Source organism: Parasteatoda tepidariorum, chromosome 8 (genome assembly GCF_982258835.1).
Source record: "Parasteatoda tepidariorum strain Cologne lab strain chromosome 8, Ptep-v5.0, whole genome shotgun sequence".
Classification (NCBI taxonomy): Eukaryota; Metazoa; Arthropoda; class Arachnida; order Araneae; family Theridiidae; genus Parasteatoda; species Parasteatoda tepidariorum.
In genome coordinates, this window is record NC_141762.1 from 56,872,118 (window position 1) to 56,893,627 (window position 21,510).

At 31.4% G+C, this 21,510-nt stretch overlaps 2 protein-coding genes across 2 annotated transcripts; both read left to right on the forward strand.

Moving 5' to 3' along the window:
- Positions 1–1,746: 1,746 nt before the first annotated feature.
- LOC139425697 (uncharacterized) lies at positions 1,747–4,855 on the forward strand. The gene is made up of 2 exons (XM_071181344.2): positions 1,747–3,564; positions 4,534–4,855. The coding sequence occupies exons 1-2, from the start codon at positions 1,911–1,913 to the stop codon at positions 4,827–4,829; spliced, it is 1,950 nt and encodes a 649-aa protein (XP_071037445.2). The 5' UTR covers positions 1,747–1,910; the 3' UTR covers positions 4,830–4,855.
- A 2,940-nt stretch (positions 4,856–7,795) lies between these two features.
- Positions 7,796–20,780, forward strand: LOC107443809 (uncharacterized). The gene is made up of 4 exons (XM_043043283.3): positions 7,796–8,208; positions 10,829–10,979; positions 17,720–17,878; positions 20,392–20,780. Exons 1-4 carry the CDS (start codon positions 7,886–7,888, stop codon positions 20,596–20,598), a joined length of 840 nt encoding a protein of 279 aa, XP_042899217.2. The 5' UTR covers positions 7,796–7,885; the 3' UTR covers positions 20,599–20,780.
- The last annotated feature ends 730 nt before the right edge of the window (positions 20,781–21,510 follow it).

Below are 21,510 nucleotides of genomic sequence, written 5' to 3' on the forward strand. Positions count from 1 at the left end.
ATTGAACGTGAAATCGCTGAGAGGCTTTTTCTTTACGACTCTCCTATTTCACTGTTCAAAAATACCCACCAATCATGAGATTTAAGAAGAAATATTTCCATAAAAAAAAATAAAGTATTATCGATTTTGAGGGAAAAAACATTTTCCTAAAAAACCATTAATCAGTTTGACAGATTAAGGAATATGTTTGTTAAATAAATTTTGGTCCTTGGATGACTTTTTAGCATTTTCCTTCATTTCATTTAAACTCATTTTTTTTCTCGACAGAACAAAAATTACTTATTAAAGATGAATCGAAGCCATTATTTCCTTACATTTTAGTATACAAATATACGCATTTGATTCACCTTATTTTGCGAACGAAAACTTTTAACGGATGACTTAAAGGACAATATTCGAAAAATGTTATTTCAAACTAATGTGAATTTATTTTAAAATACTTTTCTACTTGGAACTAAATCTTTGATATTTATTTTAGAGTCCAGTTTTTTATAGCAAGGATATAATTTAACCTTTGAGCTAAAAATTAGCAAGCAATACTGTTATACGATTTTAAATACTTACTATGGAGTTAGCTTGTAAACATTAACTAGCACATTAACCAGCAAATCCGCAGATTAACTGGTTTGCTCTGTTAGAAGAGCGGAATTGAGAGTTATCTGAATTTTATCTAGGCAATACGCACATTTAAGTATCGTTAAAGTTCAAAAGTTAGTTTCTATTATTCTGTCTACTATTTTGTGGACTTTTTTTACTTGATTATGTAGTTATCTAAAAATAAATAAATTACAATCCTTTAATTGTAATAATATTTTAAACCGTTAGATTCTTGGTAATTATAGTTTTCAAAAGCGATCTATGATCGATTCTATCAATTAACGGGTTGATTGTTAGCTAGTAGTACTGATTTTTTAGATAGCAAAAAAAGAAATAAACAACATTATGTTAATTTTAAGCGTACAGAAACGTTGCTGTTATTCCAGCTAAGATCTTAATTTTACATTAACGAATGTTTTTAGGCAATGCGCAGATTATCTGGTAGTTTTTAGATTACCTAAATTATTTTAAGACCGAAACATTGGTGATTCAACAAACTACCCGAGTTAATCATCACATTATCTAGATTATCAGCAACACAACTGTAACATATATATAGATTTTGCATAAACAATTCTATAAGCTTTCATTTTTTTAATAAAATGACAATTCAATAATAAACAGAATTAGGTGTCTGCAAATGACGTCATGCGTAAGTGGCAAACTTCATTGGCTGCTGATTCGTGGTATTTTTTATGCCACGATTCAGCGCCAATCAGATTTGACATCCAAGCGGGACGTCACTTACAAGTACCCAATTAAATCTGATCCAATAATTTATTCAGTGTGATAATAAACCAAGCATAGAGCCCCTGAATTAGTATAGGAGCCTTAACCAAACCTAGTAGCAGTAACGAACGTGTTGTTTGTACACAACCAGGTTATTTCAGTTTGTACACAGCCAGGAATCAACTTGTACATAACCCATTCAGTTTGTACACAGTGTTGTTTGTACACAACCAAGTTCGATCTCCTTCTCGAGTTGCAGTACCATATTGGTAAATAATTTGTTATTTATTACAGCTTAAAAAATCTGTTTTTATTGAATGAATTTCTTGACCATTGAGAAAAGTCAGCATGAGCATTCATTTAATTTAATGAAGTTTGTAAATAGAAATGGCCAGGTACATCGCTTAAACATATGGATTGGGAATATTTTTCTTTAACTTCATAAAAACAATTCTTTAATTTTTTCTACTAATGATTGATTGAACTTGCTGCTTTTCCGTTATGATGCATCTTTCGTAAACTTTTATGCGTGATATACCTGAGTTCAAGGAAAATATCATCACGCTATTGTTTCTCAAATAATTATGAATGATATCAAGAAGCTAAAAAACTACAAAAAAAGTTATTTTGAATTTTCAAATTTCCTTGTGGCTTCATGTTGCTCTTATGATTGGGTTTATACCATAGTTGTAAGTATTGTAGTTGGTACATTAGTAGCTCTTTTAATTTGGAAAACAAAGAATCATACACCTTCAAAAATAGAAGGTAGACAAATCTTATCAAAAAATCGACGTTCAATATATTTGTCAAAACTTCATAATTTCAAGCAATCAATTGAAAAATATAATTTTGATTGCAATTTTACACGCGAAAACTACTTAATAAATGATCTTAACATCTCAAATACGTTGAAGGTCCAAAATTCAACTAATGTGATCATAACAAATAGATCGTTTTTAAGGAAACTGAAAGGATTGCCCGAGACATACGAATTTAAATCAACGGAAAATAGCATTTTACAACAAAATCAAACAGCGGGATCCTTTTTTGAACATTATTCTACGAAACATTATACAAACATACATTTCAAAAGATCCTTTGTTCGCTACAGTAACATGAAAAAACCTCAGAAGTATTTATTTCTGCATAAGAATGAATCTAGGGAAAAATCCAAATTTTTCATGAAAATTCCACCCATTTTAGCAAAAAATCTGAGAAATCAAAATTTTAGGAAAGATAGTACCGCTTTATTCAGCAGAAAGGTATTAAAAAATGAAATTGAAAGTCATTCTCACAATGCAATAAAGAAAGTCGGTAACCGCAATACAAATTTCTTAGCATCAAGCAAAATTGTAGAAAATAAAATAAATCAATCAAAAATCGGTCAGTTGAAAATGGATCAAGAGAAAGTGCTTTCAATTTATGAAGAAACAGCCAAAATTGATGAACTCCAAAGGTTAGAATATTTGAAAACAGCAACGAAATTCAGAAGTCCTGCTGCAGAATACCAAACAAAAGCGATGACTGATTATAAATTTACTGAAATGAGTACAATTTCACATTCTGATTATTTTTCTACAGAAAACGAACCAGACTTGGAAGATTCTACTTTGCTATTTACACTGGACTGGGATGTCGATGCAAATTTAACTAGTTCTTCACTCGTTCAACCAGAACTAACAACAATTCTCCGAAAGTCTTTATTTGCATATTCTACAGTTGCACCATCTCTCATAAAGAATTTAGCTAAATTCAACATGGACTCAACAGATTCCCCAACTGCATCGATACTGGAGAATTTAGCAAAACCCAGTACGGAATTTGAAGATTCCTCAATCGCACCTCTGAAGACCTTAATTACAGCCAATGTAGAATTGAAAGAATCCTCAATAGCTGCCTCTGCTCTGAAGATTTTAACTAAGCCTAGAGTGCAATTTTCATCAACAATATCTTCAAAAATCGCAAACAACACCAACGTTTCGAAGAATATTGCAACAAGATACAAAACTAAGCAAAGTGAGATCACACCTAATTGGTTAAAACTCATCACAGAGAACTTTAATGCCTGGACTAAATGTACGGAGAAAAATGTATCAATTCTAAGTGAAGAAGAAGATAGCCTTGATCTTGAGACGTACATTTCATATGACAAGATCTCGTTCAATGAAACTTTTTTTTCTCATCCAAGTTTGGTATCTCTTGCAACAGTGGCTTATGTCATGAAAATAATCCTTCTGGGTAAGATAAAAATTTATCTTGTATTTACGTCAGTTATTTAAATATGATTCTTATAAAAATACATCAAGTTATCTTAATTATGATATTTTTTGATAACTTAATTTTTTAAAGCTCAAACTGCTAATGGCTTTTACAGAAAACTACACTTTAAATAACTGCCTGAAGAATTGAGAAATGTTTACAGTAGTAGTCTATACGTTGAGTATTTATTAAGAAAAATGTTGCATATTTATTAAAATAAAAACTTAGTTGCGAAGTTATGAAGTAAAATTCAGATTTATCTTCAATCTAAAATGGCTGTTGAAATTTTGAACAATAAATTATGCAATGGAACAACACACCTCCTTATCAATCATTAGTGATAAAGCTTGCCTTTTTCGAGAAACAGCATTTATTTCTTTATATGATATTCAAATTTTGGTTCGAGAGGTGCGTGAGGTAGTAGTAAAAAACGTAATGAAACATTGAAATGAGTTTTCTATCTCATCTCACGGTAGAGATGGAAATAATTTGAATACTTCTGCTACCTACTATGCTGAAATGTCCCAAACTTATACTTTACGAAAGGTTCTGTGATTTAATAACTGTCCGAAAATTTTTAAATTACTACTAAAATTCAATAAATAAAGAGCTATGATCTCGTGGACATATAAATAGTTAAAATTAAAATCAAGGCCTTCAAAGCGAAACAGCTAGTCGTTAAAAAAATTTGGTTAATATATTGTTTAAAACTAATTACGATGCTGTAATTGGAGGACGAGTTGAAGAATTAGAACATTAAAATGCAGTTGTGCTGTGCGTTTAGCTTAGTTACCATAAAAGTTTATATGTCGCGCAATTTTGAAAGGTGGCCAAGCTGGTCGCCAAAGATTGCTAGTTTGTATTAAGTGCCTTAATTTTAATAGATTTAGTAATAGTGCGGTGCAATTAAGTAAAAATTACTAATCCAAATATTTACCTTTATTTCAGTTTTATTTTGTTCCGGAATCCTCTTCCTAGCCCTGATTATAATTGCGTTTGCTAAAGTGAAAGAAACTCATGGTTTTAGTTACCTCAAAGATCATCTAACATACAGTTTGATCAGTGTTTTCGGATCTGAAACTCAAAGAGCACCCACATTAACACTGATATCTCCCTCGTCAAGTAGTACGAGCTTAATATCCTTGCCAACTGTTTTAGAGGAAGCATCACGTGATCCAAAAGAAGCTTTCAACGCTTGGGAAATGAAAAATAGGAGAATTTCTGAAAAAGAAATTATATATTGAAATCACATTACAATAAACTAATAAACTGACTACTTTTTTCAAGTGACTTGTGTTTTCTTAAAAAATCATCACATTGTTGAAAATAAAGTGTAGCACATTGAAATCAATCCCCGGGTGTTCCAAAAACTTATAAAATTAGGTAAACAAGCAATTTAACAGAAAGAAAAACCATGCACAGTGTGATGCTTTCAGCTTACAAAACCAAAAAAAAAAATTTCATCTGATTTTAAAACTAGTACAACTCTTGTGCGGCTAAATACTATTACTGGCGTTAAAACTTTACAGTAAATCATACATTGATATATTTTTAGTAGCTGGTTATTTTTAGGTTACTCAATGCACTATGGTTGTAGGCCGGGATAGCCTGGTCGGCAGGGCGCTGGGCCCATATCCAAGAGGTCGTGGGTTCGATCCTCGCCGGCCGAAGACTCCCCGTGTAGTAAATGGTGACTGATGCACGTTAAATCTGTCGAGTCTCAAAGTCCTCCATATTCCCACAACAAATCAATACCTCTGGGGGTACTGATCCAGGAGTTTCCTTGTCTTCTGGATTGGTTCAAAATTACAAGGCTACGGAGTTGAACGTAAGTAGTCGTAAACCCATGAAATTGGGTCGGCTGTTCAACGACGGTTATAAAATACAAAATAAAATAAAATGCACTATGGTTGACTAATATTAATAAACTGGTTTTATTTTTGTTTATGCATTTATTAAAAATTTCATGATCGGAGAAATCAGAGTATCAAATTATTTTAAATATTTAAATTTTAAATCTAAATATGTTTTGAAACCCGTCAGAAGATATAATTTTCCAACTGTCAAAAACTGCAGCAAGCAAAATGAAATCCCCCCCTAGTTTTCCATTAGCTTCATGGACGAATATTCATTCCCCAAATCAGTTCTAATATCAGCTCACAGAATCGATAACACTTTATATAATCGGTTTCATGGTTTGGACAATTTTTTTTTATTAAAGAAAAATATAAAAATTTGTGAGAGTACTAATACAGCTTACATAGCTTTGTACACAATAATTCTCCTTATTTTCCCCTAACTATTACTTTTACTTCGATTCAATAGATTTTTTTTTGTAACTTCAGAAATTTTGTAGTAAAATAAGATTTGTTATGATGATAACTATATTTTAGTGATCATTACTAACATAGAAACGTTCGATTTTAGTATGAGCTATATTATATTCATGGATTTTCTATCGTAGAATTGGAAATTACAACAAATTAGTCGAATAAATTTGAATGGTCTACAATCTTAAAAATAAATATTACTTTAAAAATGATAAACGCAAATTTTATTTTTTACAAATGCAATCTGTATGTCATAAGTCCAATTAAAACTCACGGCTTGTTGCAAATCTCAGCAGTCTCTTTGTAACGTGCCAACAGCAGTAAGCTGAGGCAAATTCAGGCTGGTTGAGTAATTCTTTACTTATTTTCTAATTAGCAAAACTAAAGACATATGACCTGGTTGTAATGAGCCTGAAAATATCAGGACTAAATAGAAAATACTGGAGATGTAAGAATAATTACCGGCAGGAAGCGTACTTGCAATATTAAATTTTTTCAGGGAACGCTATAATTTAATTTTATAATTTATAATTTAACATCATTGCAAGGGTACACTGCGTGTCCACACTAATCCCGTCTAATAATTATTTTTCTATCCCTTAATTAAAGAAAAAAATATCAAAAGTGACAAATAAAGCATTCATAACATAAGTATCTCTCAATGTTAAAAAGCAATGACTAAAAAAGATCTCAAGTTGCAATTTAAAAAAAAAATTTAAGAAGTTACTTCCCATCATAAAAACCTTCTTTTTTTTAATCTCTATTTAAAAATCTATGATATTGTCTTGTAACTAACTGCCTGTGAAAGTGTACCATAGTTTTACTAATCAGTCAAATTTTACAGAGAATTTTTGAGGTATAAATGACTGAAATATTCCTCTTCTGCACACTAGCTTCCTCTCCTCTGGTTTTAGAGTACTTAGGTGCGACATCCACATTCGTAGTCTTTCGCATAATTGACCAAGAATCAAATCAAAAAATTTACGAAATTAGCAAATTCGGGATTTTGGCGTGAAGCTTGCGACATTACGGTATTTTAATACCTATATATTGCATTATTAATATTCCATATAATATGTAGCGCAAATATGGTGAAGAGTAACCATTGACACTCTTAAGGCCTGGTTTCTTAGGACAGGACGCCGTCATCTGGAAATCAGCGCTAACCTTTGATTGGTCCATTTGTGAGCTTGATAGTATACGTCATCGAACGCTCATCTTGAGCTACAATTGCCGTCCAACTCAACTGCAGTTGGATTACAACGTGACGTTAACCACAGAAGCAATGGCGGACAACATCCAACAGCACATTGAAATCAGCCAAGATTTTGATTTTGATATTAAACATAGCTTCTTCATTAAACATAGCACTCTTCATTTAGCTCAGCTATAATGTGTTTTTTCTTGGACAAAGTCATTATTTGCTCTATAAAACACTGGTCGACAATAACAAAGTCAATATAAATTCAAAATAAATATTTGTTTACGTTATTAACGCATGCGCAATGAGAGATAATGTCTGCGTTGGGCCAACTGCTCACGCTGAGCTAACAAAAAAGTATTTTTTTGGAGTCAGCTCTACGTCAACTTTCCGCTGACGCCCAGATAAGGCGCTAGTTCTAAGAAACCAGGCCTTGAGCTAACAAACCAGTATTTTGTTGGCGTCAGCGGGACGTTGACGTCACGCCGACGCCCAGATAAGGCGCTTGTCCTAAGAAACCAGACCTTTAATTTGTTGTTTCAAAGCTAATGATATCATGCAAACCATATGATTTAGTTTTGCCTTAGTTGTCCAATTAAAAACACATGCGTGAGCTTAAGCACAAAAAACGTTCAGCAAAATGTAAAAAGAAACACAAATTCGCGAAATGAAGTGAAGTAATTCATTGTTTACTGTTAGATATCCTTCGTAGAAGATTTTTAATGGTTGCTTTTGAGCAGCAGATATTTTAGCATATTTTTCCATAACCATGTCCAGATGCCCTCATAGACTGAAACAAATTGTTGGTAGCAAAGTAAGTGGACCACATTGCAGCACATGCTGCTGCCCCTGTGAATATCAAGAAGCCCTTTACGAAGTCACATCGTGTGCATCTTGCTCATGTGAAACGACAACGACAATATTCGAACCGGTTTCAGAAAGATGTGTGTGCGATTGTCATGATTGGAAAGAAGAGTGCCATTTTTGCCTTCATTCAAAAACACCATTTTCTTATACAAACACAGAGAACTGGGATAGATTTCTATCTTGCTCAAATAGAACCTACACAATTTTGAGACATTGGTTTAAAAGGTAAATATACTTTAATTGCAGGGTATGTTTCTTAAGCAGAAGGGAGCTTATAGTATTTTTTTTTTAAAAATGGTTATAGTAAAAAGAAAATGGGAAAAAATTAAGTTATTCCTGGACATGAAGAAAAATTAATGGCTATTTTGCTTTTTGACATTACAGTTTAGTAATAGACGCCGCACTTAAATATAGTATTTGGCTGTTGGCGATGGTCTTAGATTACATTATCACAATTTATATCAAAATGACAGATGGTCCGACCTTTGCATCGCACTCCATAGAGACCCACGCCTGCTTGTACTTTCCTTCTTTGTAATCAAAAAGGACAGTACAAAATGCATTCCGAACTACTTAGTTGCATCAATTTAAATGTAGTTTGCTTATTGTAGAATCACACTTACTGCTATTGAAGTCTTTATTGAATAAATTTAAAAATTTCGTTAGAAGCAATCAAAATAAACCATCTTTGCAGTCTTTCACTGGTTTCACCGGGGAGGAGTCCGGTTCCTTGCCTTTGGCCTTTCCCCCTTCACTCTCCTCCTCTTTTCAGTTGTATGGAAATGTACTACGATCTTTTCCCCTTTCTTAATATTTTTCGTATTTAATTGTTAAAAATATTTTTTAAAAATTTGCATGACACGTTCGTTTAGAACTGTGTTTAATGTAGTTTTCAGTTCCATATAGTTTCCTAACTTACAAGATTTTAATCTATTTTAAAAACAAGGCTGAAACTAACTTATTTCCTTCTGCTGTGACTCTCCACATGCTAATGGTGAAACCATGCGAATTGTTGCCATGGGTAGAGAGTTCTGCCCTGCGCCACCTGTAGCCCATTTCGATTACCAGTTGCAAACATATTGTAAACTTACAAATGCTTATGACAGAGCCGCGATGGCTCAGGGGATTGAGCGTTCGTCTTCCAATGAGGAGAACCGGGTTCGAATACGAATTCCGCATCCGGCTTGCACCGACCACAGTGCTGACGTGAAATATCCTCAATGGTAGACGGATCATGGGTTAGAGTCCCCTTGCCGTTAGGCTAACCATGGGAGGCTCTCGTAGTCTTCCTCTCCATGTAACGCAAATGCGGGTTAGCTCCCTCAAAAAGTCCTCCACGAAGGCAAATTTCTCCCAATACTCGACCCAGGAGTTCCCTTGTTTCCTGGATCGGGTTTAAAATTACAAGGCTACGGAGTTGAACGTTAGTAGTCGTAAACCCATCAAATTGGGTCGGCTGTTCAACGACGGTTAAGAAAATGTAAAAAAAATGCTTATGACAATAAAAAATCATCTGAGCTGCAATCGAAATTGACACCCCGAGAAAGAAGGAATACTGTAAGAGAATTTAAAATCTGGAAATATAAACATCCATTTCGATCAGACACTAGATCCCTTCAATATTAAAATTTACTATCCATCGAATAGTATCATAAAAAGGTTGAGTAATTTTATTTACTGTAAGGAGAAAGTGGCTTTCAAATTTACTAAAAATTGCAAAGAAAATAGATTTAAAGTCGCTCTAGATGACGTGATATGGTACTCTCAATGATGAAGAGAAATTCACCCCTAACAAACAAGATGACTGGCTACCCTACCAGTACAATGTGCGTAGCGATAGAGTTCTTTATCGAAGAGAAAAGCTGGCGATAGATAAGAATAAATATGGACCAGATTCAGATGTACAGAAAAAACTGAGCATTTGTAGAAATTCGTTTTTATGCTCAAGCAAATTTCTGCCTAACCAATAGAGGGTGCTGTAATCATTCACAATAATTCTGATTATGTATCACTTATGTGGCGGACAACGGATTGGCAGAAAAGCTTATGGGAAAGCCTAACGAAAAAAAAACACTATATTGTTTGTGCTTATTGCTTACAATTATTCAATTTGATTGTTAGAAAATATGGCTTTTTTATTCAATGCACCATTCTACACTGAACCATTCCCCAAGATATGCTTCGGGCTAAAAGCGGATTTTCAGACTATATTTTCTCCCACAATCAGAGCATATAGAAGGTCCATTCTAAATGGTCTAACAAGACAATGGTACTTTTTAATGGTTTCTGGATAATGATGCAAATATTGTCGTTTGACCACCTTATAGCCCCAACCGGAATCAATAAAAAATTGTCAAGTTCATAAAAGTAAAATATCCTAATAATGTACTATTTTTACCACCCTCTTTCACTTTGTATAAGACGCTTAGAAACTATCAAATAAGCTTATTTAAGCAGTAGTTTTAAGCCTATATAAGTTAAAATATCAAGCTACAGAATAAGTCATCCTTATAATCAATCATTATCTAATTCCTCTCTTCTCTTCCTTATCCCCAAAATTAGCAGGGCTAAACTATGTCCATGAAATTCATCACCCGGAGGAAGTCGGCCACCATAAGTGTGTTATTAAGAATGTCCCTTTTGTCCAGACCTAGACAGTTCAGTATATGTTGGGGGGAAGCCTGCATGTTGTGGCACCTGGGGCAGTTAGGGTAGATTTTAATACTACCCTCAAAAGAAAGGGACTTAAGGTGGCCACTGATAAGCCTGGTAAGTGCAGTCTGGTCCTTGCGGTTGCACCGAATGTTGAGTGCACCTCCTGGACTGGTGTTCTAATTCCTTACAGATTCGACAGAAATGAAGATGGATATTTGGATTTCAATGAGTTGAAGAGACTTGTACAGGAGTTGGGGACAGGATCCTTGCAAAATACGCAAATAGCTCGCCTTCTTCATAAAGCTGACAGTAATCGAGATGGTAGATTGTCTTTTATAGAAGTAAGTGAACTTCCATTATGCGATTAAACTATTTTGGAAAAATGTGCTTTTATCTCAAAAAAAGATTAGGAAGGTAAACTCGGGATCAGGAATCGAATTTAATTCTCAGAATTTATTTTGGAGATACAAGATATTCGCGCCCACCTTAAAATATCCTAGTCCTCTTTCCTAGAGCATTTACCTTTAAATGTCTGTATTAGATGTACCCCTTAGTTTTGTCTGATAGTTTCGTTACAAGTTTGAATATGCTCTTTTGCTCTTTTGTGACGGTATATGATGCGTCTCTTTAAGCTAGAACATTACCATTGGTAAATATTCAAACACTTTCTTTTATAAAAACACTTTATGAATTACTTCAAAAAGAGGAGTGTACTTTCCGGTTAACTTAATATTTTATCCTACAATAAGTATATTAACCCTTTCGCTCCGACTGTCACAAATACGTGCCAGCATAAAACCGTATCAATCAGGGTAAAAAGATAAAACTGGTAATCAAAGTATTTCTTTAGCAGTTTATTTGTGGGCGGAGTTATAATTGTTTGATTTATTTGATTCACCATTACTTTGTTCAAAATAAAACTATTTAGTTATACTTTGAATTAACATTGATTATATATATGCTTAAACTAACAATAATTAAAGTAAAAGCAAAGTAAGTCTGTCAAATTAGCAACGACTACATTTAATTTACCGTTTTTTTTTTTTATTTAATTACAACTTGATTCTGATTTTGTACGAATGCTTTTCTGAATCACCCATCCCCAAGGGGTTAAAGTAGCGAATTTCCACTTCAAATACAAATATTTTAATTGTTGTAACATTACGATGTGAATATAAATATCTTCTTTATCTTGAATAAATGTAAATAAAGAAATAACTTTGATACATTTGTAGAGCAGCACTTTAAACGTTAATTGAAGGATTAAACTAAATTAATAATAATGTTAACTACCAATTTCATTTAAAAATTAAACGCAGATGCAATATTGCATATTTAAATGTTCCATTAATGTATTATTATACTCTTCATGTTTTTATAAGATATTAATGTTAATATGTTATTATGGACAAGAACATCTTGCTTCTGCAAGATAAGTGTTAATAATGAAATAATACACTTACCACTCTTTATTAATATAATGAGTATTAATATATATTATTAAGAATATGACACTTCTCATACCGCAAAATAAATATAAATAATGAAACAATATTTATATTTATTTTGCTCATATAACTCACCACTCTTTATCTTTGAAAATTCAAGGCGTGTGTTCAAGATAGAAAGGCTGACGTTAATGAATTAAGTTACTTATCCAATTAAAAGTTGTTTTTTTTTTACTCAAAGAAATCCTAAAACTAATGTTGCAAAAAATACATTAGTGCTATAATATTTAAGCTATTTTACGAGGTAATTCAAAACTGCATTTTTTCATAAGGGTATAAAGCCAAAAAAAGGAAGAAACTCTGCATCATCTTAAAAAGTGTTTTTGTATGACTAATTTCATTAAAAAAATATTTTTAAAAACATTAAAAAAAACACTCTCTTTTTTTAAAAAAACCTAATTAAATGGATAAACGATTGCTCTAGAAATACTGTTTTCTTAGTTTTCAATTCTATGCTTTTCATAGTTGATTAAATGATTAAAATACAACATGCACAGAGAGCTGAGTTTTCAGATAGCGTAAAATAAATAAACAACATTTATGTTAATCTAAGCGTGCAGAAACGTTTCTGTTATTCTAACAACGATCTTAATTTCCCTTTAACGAGTTCTTTGTAGGTAATGTATAGATTATCTAGGTAGTTTTCAGATTACCTAAGTTATTTCGAGAATGGAACGATTTCTGGCATAATGAATGAAACGATTTACTAATACTATCTGACATGCATATATAAATATCATGATATACGAAAAGCATAAACGTATGGATGCATTTGTCGAAGTTGGAGCTGTGAAACATTGCTTAATTAACAAGTCAAATTAAACTCATTTATGATTATAGTTATTTTTTAAATGATATCCCTTAAAATCTAATGCAGCGTATGAAAGTGATTCTGATTTTTCAACCATTACCTGCCCTGTGACTTTTCGGACAATTATAATTAGAAGGTTACAACATATTCTGGTTATTTCGTATATATATATATATATATATATATATATATATATATATATATATATATATATATATATATATATATATATATATATATATATATATATATATATATATATATATATATATATATATATATATATATATATATATATATTGCAGTATCTAAAATACTAGCTTAATAAAATTAAAAGGATCTTTTGAGACTAAACTCAAACAGAATTATATCTATCTGCAGATAAGCTTATCTGGTCTCTGAGAACATTAAATTTCTCTTTCACATACTTAACTTGGCTCTTCGCGTATACATTTAGTCCCGTTGAATAGCGATGAAATCTTTATTTATAAAATGAATCCACCCCGCACAATAAGAAGCCAAATTCCCATGAAAATCAAGACTGTTGAGATATTAATTCATCTCCATCTGGTCTTCAGATGTTACAGAACGCCGGTCCTAACAAAGAATATATAAAAAATGGTCTGGATTATTTGGGTCACATGACATGAAGGAAATTATATGTAACACGTAAAAAAGTGTACACTTATCTTTTAGAAATGAAACTGTAAGCATCTATTCAGGAGCTCTGCTCCGTGTATATATAATTTGTAAATAGATTCCTTATTCTTAATCTCAATAAAAGCATAGAAAATGCATTATGTTGTCATCCTTATATAAAGGATATTAAAAATATTAAAATATGACTGCAAATATTACGAAATGCAATAAAATGATTCATGAATGAAAGCCACGGCTCAAGAGTTTACGAGAAAGAACGAGAGCGAGCACTACATATATATATATATATATATATATATATATATATATATATATATATATATATATATATATATATATATATATATATATATATATATATATATATATATATATATAACGTCGTTGCCGAGTGGAAGGATTAAAACAGGTCTTAAGTCGGGAAGGAGGGTACAAAATTTATTTATTAATTATTAGACAACAGCAGTCATGAGAGTGAGTAAAAGTGCACATGAAAAGTTGTGCTCCTTGGTTATATGTTAGGGAAAATCTTGCAAAGTAAAATCCGTAATATGTCTTAATTTAGTGAAAGAGGGAAATCTTAGTAGTTGCTATTGGTTTATGAAATAGATTGAATGTTTCCCACACAGAGCAAAGGGAAATATGTCCTGCTTTTAATTAAATGCATACTTGAGCCAAAAATAGATTTAAGAACAGGATGTGGCTTTTAAAAGTGTGAGAAAGTATTTCGATTAGAATAATTAATTAGGATGAAGTTTTATAAAAGAAACTAACATAAAAAGATTAATTGAATCTTTTTATGTTACATCCCCTTTCGCCAAAATTGTCTAATTGGAATCCAAAAATTTTGAAATTATCAATTTGCAAAATCTTCCCTATGGTAGAAGTACAAATAAAATAACCAAATTTGTAATGGTAACAATATGTAAAAGTAATATAAATTATAAAACATTTACATATGTTCTCATTGTAAAAATTTTAACACAATCAAAAATCTGTAGTAGCATCATCAACAAATTTAAAATTTTCATTTTCAACAGTTTTTTTGACTTAACAGTTTTTTCAGTTTCAAAAGTCTTTTGTTTAAAAATCACAACACAGCTTTTTCACTATAAGAAGTATTCTTCATAATAACACAACTTAAGTTAACTCTTCAATCATGATGACAAAAATTTATAAACATTTGTTAGACATGTGTAATTTAAAATGTAGAACACAAAATACAAAAAACATTTTTAATGGAAAAATTTCAATCTGAAATTAGATTTGAGTGTTGTTTACCTTGTTTGAAAACAAAATAAAATAAAAATGACACAGTGGTTGTTATTCTGAAGACCAAGACTTCAGTATTGTCTTTATTTCACTTTATGTAGTATTTATTTACCTTACATTTTTATCACTTTAATAGCTAAATATCCGAAAAAAATTTCTTTTTTCTTTATGTCTAAAATGTGCCTTCTGTAAAATTTTTTCCTTTCTTTTTCTTTTTCTTTACTGGTATTTTTATTGCAATTATTAACCCGGATTTCAGGAATTATGTAAAGACAAATTGCTTTTATAATCAGAAAAGGTGATCAGTCTTCTCAGATTTTGCATTACAACCAGTTTAACACAATCGCTAATTGAAATCCAAAACAAACTTTCAAATTTAATATGGTATTAAGGTAAATCAGTTTTTAATTTTTGACTGATCTAGCTATTTTCCTTATTTTTAATCTGAAGTGCAAGTTTTGGTTAATTTGCAAATTACCTTTAATTTCTTTTTTAGTTATTTATATCTTTCTTTCTTTTTTTTTTTTCAAGAATTTTAGTTCCGTTATTTTTTTTAAGTAATTTTTGTGCAGAGATCTTAATTGGTAATTTAATTTGTCACAATTGTTAGGGAATTCAAATATTTTCATTTCTATTTTAAACGTGTTTTTAAAGTGTATTTGGTTACTAAATTTTTCAATTTGTGTTTGATCATTTTCCTATCTGTATGCTGGAATTAAAGTTCAGAAATAAAGAAACGATTTGTTTATGGAAATTACTGAGCTAGAACTGAGCTATGAACTAATTACCAACATTGGACATTAATGTCTGGTTTCACATTTAAATTGAAATTCTAAAAACAAGTATTTTGTTCATTTTTCTAACTATTTGTATGAGTTCTAACATTTCCTAATTTAATTTTTGCCACACCGTAATTGCATTAATATATCAAAATTTTAATTTCAATAATTATTGTATTTGCATTACGAAGAGAAAAAAATTTTAATGGCATTTTCATCTTCATTCTAAACACTACAGTAAAACAAAAATATAAATTCCACTAACTAAAAAATCATAGAAGCTGTAACACGTAAAACAATAAATTTGAAAATAATTTCTCGAAACATTTCTTATGACAATCAATTCACTAAAAATAAAAATTCAAAGAAAAAAATTTCAACAGTAAATACGATTAATGTATAAAAAATAATTTTTCAATTGAAACATCAAGAATGAAAATAATAATCAATAAAAATTCAAGAAATCGTTTTATGAGAATTGTAAAAAAAAATTAACTCAAAGGATATGTGAAAAAGTTCGAATTAGTCCAAGATATTTTGAAAACCACAACATCAGAGATGAAAGTGCGTTGAAATTCCGTGAACACAATTCCAAAAGCAAAGACGAGAGCTGCTAGGGAAAAAATTTGTTTCTTCGTTAAGATGAATCGTAAATTAACACCAGTAGTGAAGGAGAAATTGAAGCTTATTTTTCTTTTTAGTTTTGAGTAGGAGGGAGGGAGGGAATGTCGAACATCTAAATAGACCATCGTAAACCATTCGGGGTGTGAGAACAATTATTCATCGACGATAGAATGCAGAGCAGCACTGGGAAATTTTTCGTTAGTCACTTGTAAAGGAAAGGGATGGGATTTCAATAAACACATTTTAATTATCAGGAGTTCGATGCAGTTTTTCTTTTTAGTTCAAGGAAAGAAATTGAAGCTCAGCTTTCTAGTAGTCTCAGAAACGTAGACAAAATATGCAGCATAGACATATGGATAACCGATGATCGTTTAGTTCCACTGGGCGTATGTATCATTTATAATAAACAAAAAGTTTGAAGAGTTCATTTTTTTGATGAAGATATTGGATGAATTAATTATTGCCATAAGTTGAAGAAGAATTTGACTGCTTATTTACCAAATGTCCATTTGAATAAATGATTTGAAGTTATTCCATATTTTTGATGTACCCTCTTCCGAAGTTGATTTATTTATTTTCAAATGAGATATTAAATATCTTTAAGGTACTGTACGTACCCGTACCCCGTTCCCGACCGTTTAATCCTGGCGACTTATAACGTCGTTGCCGAGTGGAAGGATTAAAACAGGTCTTAAGTCGGGAAGGAGGGTACAAAATTTATTTATTACTTATTAGACAACAGCAGTCATGAGAGTGAGTAAAAGTGCACATGAAAAGTTGTGCTCCTTGGTTATATGTTAGGGAAAATCTTGCAAAGTAAAATCCGTAAAATGTGTTATTTTAGGGAAAGAGGGAAATCTTAGATATATCTGGCTGCGGGGTCAGCGTGCTGGTGGGTGACCACTTACATCAGTTTACAAGGGAACCGAGGGTGTACGGTATGGGTCTTCATTAAACTGTTCTAACGTTAGTGTTCGACTTCGTTGCTTATAACAGGTCGTTGGGCTACCAAAGCAGAGGAGCCATCACCTCTGCAAGCGATCAAAATTGTGATGGCATGTCTTCAGATCCTCAGGGATGTTTCCCAATGACGTAAGCAAACAACATATGTACATACAACAAAAAAGATACCAAGTCAATCAGAACAGAGGTGGAATAAAATAATCAATAACAAATTTATTTGTTGAATGAAACTGGAGGACATATGATAAATAAACTATGTTTATTATTTAAATTCTGATTGATTTCGATAATGATTCGTCAGCTTTTGATCACGCCTTTTTTGGTTTTTTGTTGGTTCTTTGCTGTACGTGTATACTGTATACTGATACAACTCTATTATTAATATGTCATCGATATAATATGCATAACAATATGATTAGGTTAGAAATATTACTTGAGTAATTTATAATATTTTATATTTTCAGTACCTCCGCATGTGGGAAGACGCAGCACTAAACGAACTTGAATTTTTGAATATAACCAACTGTCGCGAAATAAATACAATAATTCGAGAATATAACTTATTTCCTGAAGAAAGACATGCCCGCACTATTGATGTAACATTTACACAAAGTTCAAAACTGGTAAGAAATTCCTAGATATTTTTACTCCTTTTCCAAATGTATATTTTCTAGAAAAATATTTTTCATTTTTTACTATCAGGCACTACAAAGGTTTCGCCTGATAACAATAAATTATTGTACAAATTTTTTATTAGTGTTCCAAGTAATAAAAGGAACTTTATTGGTAGAGTATATATGTATAGTGCGCAAAAAGAAACGGACCACCCTGAATAACTCTCAATCCTAATGATCAGGTTTTCTCGTTTTAGGACTCAATCTTAATGGCTCACTGGGACAACCTCAAATATGCTAATTAATAAGTGCACACAGTATTTTAAGTTACGAAATCATACACAAAAACATACTTCCTCTGAATAAACATATCTTTTTCTAACGGATATCGATTTCTGACCCCCAAAATATAGAAGATAGTCGCAATCTGAGAAATAAGGTTCCAATAGTTTGGTTATGAGAGCGATCCTAAGTATATACCCTTTAATCTTAATTATACTTTTTGCGTATCTAGAGAGCTTTTTAAGCGAATTGAAAAATTTTTACACACTATTATAAAATTCGTTTATCCAAAGATATTTTCATACAAAATATAACTTTAAGTAAATATTTATTATTTTGTTTAATAATATTTGAATTATAAGGTTTATAATTATAGTTGTGAACAGAATTTTATAATTGCGTGCCAAAATTTTCAATTCACATAAAAAGTTGCCGAGTGATAACGAAATACGCAAAAAGAAATATTAACATTAAGGAGTTCAAACTTTGGATCGCTCTCCTGACCAAACTATTGGGGTATATTTTCCAGATTATTTTTTTTGGGGGGGGGGGGGTCAGAAATCCGAATCCGTCGAAAAAATTTTATGTTTAGTCATAAAAAGTACGTTTTTGTGTCTGATTTCGTAACTTAAGATATCGTCTGCACTTAATTAGCATGTTGGAGGTGATCCTCTGGAGTCATTGAGTCCTAGAACATGAAAATCCAATCATTAGATAAAAAAAGTTATTCAAGGTTGTCCGTTTTTTCTTTGGAGCACTGCACATTATTACTTTTTTCGGTAATTTTTAAACCCCTCTCTCTACTATATCATTCATAAATCGTTTAACATCATCAGTTTAAATACGAAAAAGAAGAAAAATATTATTCCTTTCCTTCGTACTATCAAAAGCTTGGCATCTCACATTCTGCATTAATTAATGGCCTACAACATCCATCAGGCTGAAGAACAGCAAAAATTCCAGACGTCCTAGCCTGAGCAAGGCTGTGGCTCCTATCCTCATACACGTATGAGCATGCATTAAAGTTTCAAAATGCAGCAGATTTGAGTCTCAGTACAGGAAATGAAACGCAAATCTAGAAAGCTTCTTCGAAATACAGAAGAGTTGTTGCTAAAAATAGAAAGGGTGGAAATGTCAAAAATAAAATGTGGTGAAAGAGAATAAAAAAGGCAATGGCCCACCTTGAACTGTCTGGTCTAATGAGTACTTAAACTAGACTATAGAAGAAAAAAAAACTTTAAAGTTATTTAATTGACGTCGAATTATAACACTTACTGTTAATTTCCACCTATATTTAGATTTAGGATAACATACCTGCCAACTTTTGCTTTTTCCCAGTGGTAGAGAAAAAACTATTGAAATGATTTAGAGGGCTAAGAATTCACCATCACCTAAAACACATTAAGATTGGTCCTCTTTATGTACCGTTTATTCCGGCGTATAACGCGCACTTTTAATACAAAAAATAACATTGGAATTTACGGGTGCGCGGTATATGCCGAATATAAAAAATTATAGATTAAAAAAATTTAAATATAGAAAAATACTTTTATTTTAAGGAAATAACATACCTTTACCTATATACTTTATTGATTTTCGTTATTACATAAATATATTCTTTTCTCAGAATCACATTATTACTCTTTTAACTCTACCTTCATATACATCAAATTCACCTTCTTCTACCTTCAAATTCAGTTCCCTTATTTTTGCAAAAGAGGGAAAAAAAACTTTTTATTTACGATCTTGAAAGACGAGATATTGCACCTGTACAATCCAAATTTTCGTGCGCATTACACGAAGAGTATATCTTAAAATTTAAAAAGTATTAGAAATTACGGGTGCGCGTTATACGCCGGGGTGCGTTATGCGCCTGAATATACGGTATGCTTAAATTATTTAAATGCATATTGAATCAAATTTGTTAAAACAGGAATCAAGCATGACTGCAAAAATTTTGCTACCACATTAAATACAAAAATAAAATGTTCCACAAGAACAGTTGGCAGGTATGGAATAATATAGTTATAATATTATATCTGTAACTTGATAACTCAACTGTATAAAAATGTATACATAACTCAAAATCTAAATACTATATAGAATTATATAGTGATAGTATTTTACTCCCGAAATAATGATTAACACCTTATTCATATTTATGATTTTCATATATTTGGTATCTATATTTCTTAATATTATTATAAAAAAAACTCCTAAAATGTCAATTAAATTTTCAGGCAAGTGATATTTTTCACAGTCAATATGCAATTGAACCAACAATCTGTAATTGTGGTGTTGAAGAAGTTAAACTTTTCGTTGATCCAAATAGTCAAGACGATTTTGTAGAACTTGACCAAGAACAGAAAATTGACGAAGAATTGCCAGTATTATCTAAAAATCGTTCACCTGCAAGCTCTCCAAAATACAACTCAGAAGACCAGTAAACCCATAATTTAACAAAAATAGTATGAGGACTTTATTTAATAGCATTCAGCACATAAAATAGTTGGATAACTGGAATGATTTTATTTCAAGTGATGATTAACTAATATTTAATTAAAACATTTTACTCAACCCTAAACTTCATGATGAATTCTATAATAATAAAAACGAAGTATAACTTTCACTTGTCTGAGCCTTTGGATTTGCTTTGTATCACTTTATATTTAAACAGTTCATAAACATAAGATTGTTTAAATGAAAACCGCCATATTGCTAAGTGAGATTTTTTAAATGTGGATACAGCTCAAATTGGTTGATTACAAAAATGGGCAGCTAAAAATGAATGATTACGAAAATGAGCTTAGTTCATTATGCGTGCTTACAAAGATTGACAAATTTAAAATGCATCCTTACGAAAATTAAAACAGCTCTAAAAGTCGTGTGTACGAAAATAGACACAGCTAAAAATGCATGATTGCAAAAATAGACACAGCTCAAAATGTGTGGTTACAAAATGGACACAGCTCAAAATGCATGATTACAAAAATAGACACAGCTCAAAATGTGTGGTTACAAAATGGACACAGCTCAAAATGCATGATTACAAAAATAGACACAGCTCAAAATGCGTGATTACGAAAATGGATACAGCTCAAATGCATGATTACAAAAATGGGCATAGCTCCTCAAAATGCGTGATAACTAAAATAGACAAAGCTCTAAAGGCATGTTTACAAAAATTTACACTGCAGGAAAATCTTGCAGTTAGGGAAAATCTTGCAAATTGTCACTTAATGTTTTGTCTTAGGGAAAAGGGAAACCTAAGTAATTACAATAAGTCTAATAAATAGGTCAATGAAAAAATATGTTTATCACAGTTAGAAATGGGAAAACGCTAAAATTTTAATTAATGC

Bases quoted from the DNA above. Each gene is read 5' to 3' on its own strand.
- LOC139425697 (XM_071181344.2), top strand. From the start codon at position 1,911: ATGAATGATATCAAGAAGCTAAAAAACTACAAAAAAAGTTATTTTGAA. The intron at 3,565-4,533 runs GTAAGATAAAAA...CCTTTATTTCAG, and splicing joins CATGAAAATAATCCTTCTGG to TTTTATTTTGTTCCGGAATC.
- LOC107443809 (XM_043043283.3), top strand. From the start codon at position 7,886: ATGTCCAGATGCCCTCATAGACTGAAACAAATTGTTGGTAGCAAAGTA. The intron at 8,209-10,828 runs GTAAATATACTT...AATTCCTTACAG, and splicing joins TTGAGACATTGGTTTAAAAG to ATTCGACAGAAATGAAGATG. The intron at 10,980-17,719 runs GTAAGTGAACTT...TTATATTTTCAG, and splicing joins GTAGATTGTCTTTTATAGAA to TACCTCCGCATGTGGGAAGA.